At 45.6% G+C, this 7,617-nt stretch overlaps 1 protein-coding gene across 1 annotated transcript; it reads right to left on the bottom strand.

Moving 5' to 3' along the window:
* Positions 1-2,630: 2,630 nt before the first annotated feature.
* On the bottom strand, positions 2,631-5,993 carry ID4 (inhibitor of DNA binding 4). The gene is made up of 3 exons (XM_014788721.2): positions 5,150-5,993; positions 4,695-4,753; positions 2,631-4,128 (listed from the first exon to the last, which is right to left on the bottom strand). Exons 1-2 carry the CDS (start codon positions 5,588-5,590, stop codon positions 4,709-4,711), a joined length of 486 nt encoding a protein of 161 aa, XP_014644207.2. The 5' UTR covers positions 5,591-5,993; the 3' UTR covers positions 2,631-4,128; positions 4,695-4,708.
* Positions 5,994-7,617: the final 1,624 nt, after the last annotated feature.

Below are 7,617 nucleotides of genomic sequence, written 5' to 3'. Positions count from 1 at the left end.
AACTGATGTTTATTCTTTTATGGACTGAAAGGGATTTTTCAAATTAACTTCAATTTTTACCACCCTCTTTTCATATCCCGTGTATGAATTTACTGTGGAGACTTATGAATGATGGAACTAACTTCAGGAACCTTCCTACCGAATTGCTTTGCTTGGGTGAGTATAGAAAACCTGAGCAAAGTGGCTCAGACCTGAGTTTTAGCACTTAGGCAAAACTTTTTAGAACAAGCCAGGATATGAATCAGCATGAAGAAGGCACTTGAATGCCAAACATACGTTTAAAATTCGTTGAAAATTTGAAAGCATTTTCAATTAATTATATATGACTGCAGTTCATCTCTCTTGAAAAAAATTAGTTCCCTTTTGTAAGAGTTTTATCTTTTAAGTATCGATTGTATCAATGCTCAAGGTAGAACCGTAAGTAAAATTACAATCCTAAAACCTTTTGGGCAATGGTTCCAATTAATATAATTAATATTTTAGCAAAATGTCATGGGTTGTAATTGAAAGAAATCATCTGGGTCTGAAGAATACCTACTGAGGGCAGCCCTATTACGATTAATTCTGAGGTAGGTAAATTAATTTCCTGGACTTGCAATTCAGTGAAGGGAAGCTTTTCCTTCCTCATAAGCCTGGAGGGTTTGGTATTTGGCCCTGTTGAGACCCAAGGGCTATCTGGGCTGATTAACATATATATAATTAAAGTGTGCCAGCTAGAAAGGCAGAGCCAGTTTTAGTTGGCTGTGTACAATTGTGAAATAATTTCTTTCTGTCTACATTATTTACCTTTGTGTGTGTGTGTGTGTGTTGGGGGGGTGGGTTTAGTTTCCCTGGACATCATCCTGCTACTGCTTTAGGATTATTGCTTCCTACCCTAGCAGACACCAAAGAACAGACAAGCTTTCTTTAGCATTTAAACCAGATTTTCTTTCCGTTTATATCACCATTTTTAAGCCACATTTTTCATCACATGCTAAGAAACGTTGTAAATAATTGAGGTGATCCATCAAGAGACCCATTCGTGATAATGAAAAATTGCATAACTCAGTCGAAGTCAATTAAAAACCACAAACTTCAGAACCCTTTGCTCAGTGAAGATTTATTGTTATAGAAGGCATTTAATACAACAGATTTGGGGGGTCAAAATTTTTAAAAGTTCTAAAAATTCAGTTAAAGCTTGACAATAAAGTAGAGTAAGATTTATATAATATCAAAGTATATTAGCTCTTTGAAATGAAAGCGGTTTTTTTTTTCTTCCTTTAACATGAGATGTCTGAGATGTTCAGGATTTTATAACCATGTTAGAAACAACATCCCACTATAGGATACTCTTTTTTCCTTTGAAGGTTCTAAATGCTTCTTACTCTTTGGTTGTGCCTATACAATGAAAAGTAGACAAATTAAATGAGAGAAGTCAGGTTATTTTCCTCTGTTAAACCAAATATCTGAATAATTAGAACTATAAATGACTCAAATGTTTTTATCATTTTTATCAATCAATTTATGTTTTTATCAATCAAATGGTTGCTTGGTTAGGATACAGCCAACATTTAACAGAATGTAATATTTTTATACAACTGCATATAATTTTTAAAAAATAAATGACTTTTTTTCTTTAGAGACATCCAATGCTATGCAAGTGGCCAGGGAAAAAATGCCAGCTCTCTAAAATGCAATATCTATAACACTTTTCTTCCCTTTTAGTGGTTTTTCATGCCCAAAATATAAAATGAAGGAGCAACACCTATCGTCAAAAACCAAAAATATTCATCCATTTATTTTGAGGTTTGTAATGTCTCTGCATAAGTTTAAACTGAGCCTAAAAGCTTAGGTGGGGTCCAGCAGTCAGCCCTGACAGATGTCTAACTCCAACCAATAGCGCACATGTGACTTGCTTCCTACTGAAATTAAACTGCTAAATAAAAAGGAGGAATTGTCCCCTTTTTTAATAACAAAAAATGCAATCGTTAGAATTCTTCAGATTTGGAATTCCAGCAGTGTTCTTGTGTTTTCTTCTTGATGTGTGACAAGAATGAATAATATCAAAAATAAAAATAAACCTCATCGAAACAAGGAGTCCTTTGACTTTATAAGGCTCAACATCAAATGCATCAAATTCTAAAAATACCTAAGACCAGTGAAATGTCAAAGCTGAGGGGATGACATGCTGGGGATAGGACAGATTTTTAAAACTTTTCAATTTATTTGAGCCTACTAGCATTAACTTTGTTCATTTCTGTTGAGATATTGCAACTTCAATTGACTACTAGGGACCATGATATTTCATATTCATATAAATATTTGATTTTGACCTCATAAAAAGTCCCTTGGGTCTATAATACTTTTATTCTTGTATAATCTGAAACAAATCCTTTCCTTTTAAAAATCAAACAGACCACGTTACACACACAGTTGACTAACTATTTACAAAGCACCCAATTAAATCCTACTTAATTCTCTCTCACTCTAAAAATTCCATCTAACTGGTGTGTAAAGTACTGATCACATTAAATGCCTAATATTCACAAGCCCTGATAGTCCTATCTAACCTAGAAAATATTACCTTCCTTAAAGAGAAAAGAAAGTCTTAAAAAAATAAGTACAAGGTTTTGAAGAAATGAGACCAGAAATCACAGTGCAAGACAGATAAATCTACTTTAATATTCACATGTAAAAGTTACACATCACAAGAGACTGGACAGTAGTTTAGCAGTTAACTAACATAGCTATAGTGAAAATCATTTTTATAAAAAAATAATCTAGATGCGGTCATCAGAATTTTTGGTCTACTTAAGTTAATGTTTGAAGATCAACTTTTATCCCTGCTTGAAGGATTTGCCATTATGCCTTTTTAATTTTTTTCTCCCACTGTTGCCTATTAATATTCTTTGGAGGAAGGAAAGCAGAAAGTGTTCATTTCCAAGAGTCAGTCCTTTGGTAGCAAGCAGAGAACATTTTTCATTTCTATGATTTAAATAATCTGTACAGACATGAAACTCAGTGACATTAAGCATTAGTGTAAAATGAAGAATGATAAGCATCTTTTTTTTCACTTTGATAAAACAGATTTCATAAACTCTTTAAGGATCCAAGCATTTCCCCAACCCATATGCAAAATCGTTCAGAATCCATTTTGACCTCAGTTAAGAAACGAGAAACACTTACTCTTTATATATTACATTATCAAACCCTGTACTTGAAAACTGATAAAGTATATTTTCAACACATATGCTTCAAATACAAAGATTTCAATCTAGGTTAAAGAAAACACATTTGGATGGACTCAGAACAAGTTTATTTTGTGATTAAACATCTCATGCAGTCATGCAGGACCACTAGCTATAACTGTTACTTCCGAGTCTACAGACACTGAGCAAAACAAAAACAAATTAGAAGCCAGGTCAAACAGAACAGACATTCAAGATATCAAGAGCTCTGCCATTGAGCTGAAAAATAATTTTCCAAAAGAAATATTCCCATAGATTAAAAAAACACACACATAATATTTACAAAAAATATTTAATTAAAAATATCTTATAATTACAGTAGTCTATTAAAGCGTATACTTTCTCACACTTATAGGACATCTCTATATATACATGGTATGAAATGTCACTCAGTTATCTATACAATATGTAACATTCTTGCAGGGAAAAGAAAGTTCCCTGCCCCATTATAATCATCTATTTTAAACAATAGATGTCAAAAAAAATATCTACAATGCTCTGGTATATTAGTAAAGCTTCAAAACAAAAATTGAGCTCCTTGGTCACAAAGTAGGCTTCTAAAGTCGGATTTACTCTTGATCTTCTATTTATCAGTCCTGTCACACTTAAGCTTAAAAGTTTAACTGCACCTCCGAAAAACACAGAAATGTACAATTCACAGCGGTAATAAATGAAGAGACAAAAGAGAATACGTATGTAGAATGTTTATGAACGTGCCAAAAAAAAAAAAGGATAAAAGTTTTATTTTTCTTTCCTCTCTCTCTCTTGGAATGACGAATGAAACGTTTCTAGGATAGGATTTGCTGATGTTTTTTCCTTTCCTCCGGTGGCTCTCTCTCTAACTTCTGCTCATCCCCCTCCCTCTCTAGTGCTCCTGGCTCGGGCTCAGGCGGCCGCACACCTGTGGAAGAGGAATGAATAGAGGGGGTGTGTGAACCTTCCCGCTGCAGACTAACTGGCGCCACCGACCAATCTCAAGACATGCTTGATCAACAACCCAAAACAAACCACCACGTCGGACAACACCCGCAGCCCGCGGCCCGGCCAGGCGCCGAGCAGGCAGCTGCGGGCCCCGGGGAAGCCTGGAGAGGGGACCCACTCCCAGGCCCTGTCTGTGTCCCCCTCCGTGGGTGTCAGACTGCGCGGGGGACATCGGGCAGTTTCCACGCCCACGACGGTGCCCTCCCTCGGCGGGGAGGAGAGCAGGAAGAGCCTGCGGTCACTGGGGGAGGAATGGGGGCGGCGGGGACGTAAGCTGATCCATTTCCATTTAGAGTGAACCCGAAGTTACTAAAGCGAAGTACGGGTTCGCTTGCTAACTGGGTGGCACGAAGAGAGACAGGCCTCCTTGGGAGTTTGCTCTCAGAAATTCTGGGGGCAAAGAACACCACAGTGTCTGGCACCGGAAGGCCCCGGGCACAGGCGTCCCTGGTGACCGGCCACTCGAGAAGGGAGACGCGCGCTCACCTGGACAGCGCGGCTCAGCGGCACAGAATGCTGTCGCCCTGCTTGTTCACAGCGCCGGCCTGGAACAGCAACGGAACACCAAGGGAAAGGTTAGCAGGCGCAAACGTCGCACTCTTCACGGTCCAGGATTCGCTCTCGGAAACCAGGCTGGAGCCCGACGCCCCCTCCCCAGCCTGCAGCTCTGGGGGACCCCTACCCCAACCCCGGGCACAGCTTGGACTTGACAGCCCAGGATGCGCACAGTCCCAGTCCCGCCCCGCGCATTCACCGGGACCAGCGCTCGCTGCGCGGAGCCAGCCGCTGACGGCCCCGGGCGCCCAGAGGAGAAAGAGGGAGGCACTGTCATTCTCGGTAGCCTTTGCCCTGAAGAAGGGGAGCGCCCGCGTCCCACCACCCCGCCACCGCCCTCCTGCACCCCGGCGGCGACCGCCCTGGGCCGGCGCTCGGTCTCTCACCGGGTCAGTGTTGAGCGCCGTGAGCGGGGTTCGCGGTGGCGCGGACGGACAGGTCCCGGCCGGGTGGTGCGGTGGCGCCGGTGGTGGCGGCTGCCTCAGCAGAGCGGGGTGCGTCTCCAGCGCCAGCTGCAGGTCCAGGATGTAGTCGATAACGTGCTGCAGGATCTCCACTTTGCTGACTTTCTTGTTGGGCGGGATGGTGGGCACCAGCCTCCGCAGGCGGCTGTAACAGTCGTTCATATCGCACTGCAGGCACAGCGCCGGCTCATCGGCCGCCGCCTCGGCCGCCTTGCAGCGCGCTGCCGCCGCCGCGGCCGCCGCGGCCGCCGAGCCGCCCAGGCTGTGGCCGTGCTCGGCCAGGCAGCGCAGCGCCAGCTCCCCGCCGCCGCAGCCCGACGGCGCCTTGCGGCCCGAGGGGCGCACCGGGCTCACCGCCTTCATCGCGCGCGCCCTGCGCCCTGCGCGAGCGGACCTGCTGGGGCGAGCGAAGGAAGCAGGCAAGCTCCCGGGCCCCCGCCCGCAGCCGGCTCCGCTCTCCTTGCCTTCGCGGCCGGCGCGCTCGGTCCGCGCTCGGGGCACCGCGAAGCTCCCGGCGATCCCGCACCCAACAATTGACGGGAGGCTCGCTCCGGGTTTTGCTGGGGGATCTCTGCTCAGTGGGCGACACTCGGCCGGGACCAAAAGGCCAGAAAAATCAAAAGCACCGGAAGGAAAGCAGCCCACTGGGTTCCCTAGTCACTCCCTGCGGAGCTCCGACTACAGCCCGGCCGCCGCCTCCGCCGCCGCGCTCCCCCCGGACCCGAGGTTTCCCCGCTCCGAGTACTGACTCACAACCGCGCCTCCTCTCTGCTGGCGCCCAGCCCGCCGCGCAGCTGCATTTATAAGCCGCGCGCCCCGAGGGCGGGGCCAGCGCGTTGGCCAGGTCGCCGCGCTAGCGGAGCCGAGCCGGGCTGGGCGCGCGGGAGGGTGCGCGGAGGGAGGTTGCGAGGGCGGGGGCTCCGGGCGGTGCTGGGGGGCGGGGAGCCGGGCAACCCGAGTGGAGGGGTGGGCGGGGGGTCGGAAGTGGCCAGCCAATCAGACGGACGGTGCCACCTCAGGGAATGACGCTCGGGCCAATGGGAAGGGCACTCCATTCCGTCAACACAGTGGGTCGGGGCTCTGAGCAAAGGGAGCTGGGTGGGAGTCGGGCCAGGCTGGTGTGTGCCCTGGGGAGGAGAAAAGAGAGGGAGAAGTTCCTGCGAAGAACTGCGGGAATGTGCGGCTGGAATTCTCTCTCCCCCGGCCCAGGCTGCTGAGGGAGCTCTGGGCCCTGCTCGAGGATCTCCTGCCACTCCTAATAGCGCGGCGCCCAGGGACCCTCCGCCACCCATCACTCCATCCCTGGGATTCCAGTGCCTTAAGAAGGACGCTGTTCAAGAAGGCACGTTCGTTCTGTTCTGTATTTTTCCCCCTCCGTTTCATTATTCGCCTTTTCACAATTGCCGAAAGCATATGATGGAATGGAATGTGTAGCCTTTCCGTTTTCTTTTGCAAAAACGTTAAAGCTTAGCAAAAAAAGAGGAAAAGAATGCCAAATGCAGATTTTTGGTGAAGAGACGTATAAATAAAACAGTCGTAGGGTTTTTCTTTTACCTATCTACATGTAAAAGTGGGCTCAAGACATGCAATTGCCTTGAGCATTAAATTAGAGCACGTAAATATTAAAAATGCATGGGCACAGAGTATTTAAAATTCCACCATGACATATAATATTAATCCGTTTTATGTAAAATTCATACCTGTAACAATGTAGGCCAGTAATGCACCGCTTCACGTATTAGCGTACTCCGCTTTAAATAAGATGCTGAGAAGGTCTAGAGTCTCCTTTTGCAACAAAGCATTAAAATTCACACCTCCAGTCCCCAGAGTTCTGCTTGGGCCCCACCCTGCACCCCAGAAAAGTCTGTTAATTAAGGACGTTTCTGTGTTAGATTTCTAATGGAAAAGCTGTCTTTCAAGGGTTCAAAACAAAATTGCACAATGAACTTTGATAGGGCCTTGTGTGTACTCTTCAAGAAAAAATTGAGCCCCTCAGATGAGAAATGAGCATTAAAAACTCTCAGTGGGGACTTAAATTTTGGGTGCCTTCACCCTGCAAACTTCCCACCTTTAGACAAGCTAGAAGATGAATTAACTCAAGATGTTTCTTCATTTGTGTACATGATATGAATTGGTGCCTTCATTTTTGTAGACAATTGAAAGACAATCATCTCTTCCTGTGTACCCTCTGTAAAGAAACCCTCCTTCCCTTCCCAGAACTGAAATTCCTGCATCAGGCAGGAATTTTGTTTAGCCACGTGGGTACTTTATGACTATTGTGCTACTAATTCCCCAGAGCACATTCCTTTTTCCTGATGAAATGAGTGACTATTTAATGCTGCTTTCACAGGTAGATGCAACAATCCTCGTCTCCCGTAATCCTCATACAT

The sequence above is a fragment of the Ceratotherium simum genome, chromosome 13, assembly GCF_057802395.1.
Source record: "Ceratotherium simum simum isolate JZ-2026a chromosome 13, ASM5780239v1, whole genome shotgun sequence".
Lineage (NCBI taxonomy): Eukaryota > Metazoa > Chordata > Mammalia > Perissodactyla > Rhinocerotidae > Ceratotherium > Ceratotherium simum.
Note: the sequence above shows the minus strand (reverse complement) of the source record. Positions and strands in the feature narration are given on the sequence as shown.

Excerpts from the sequence above, each read along its gene's own strand:
- ID4 (XM_014788721.2), bottom strand. The coding sequence starts at position 5,590 with ATGAAGGCGGTGAGCCCGGTGCGCCCCTCGGGCCGCAAGGCGCCGTCG. Across the intron at positions 4,754-5,149 it reads CGGCGCTCAACACTGACCCG|GCCGGCGCTGTGAACAAGCA; the intron begins GTGAGAGACCGA and ends TTGCTGTTCCAG.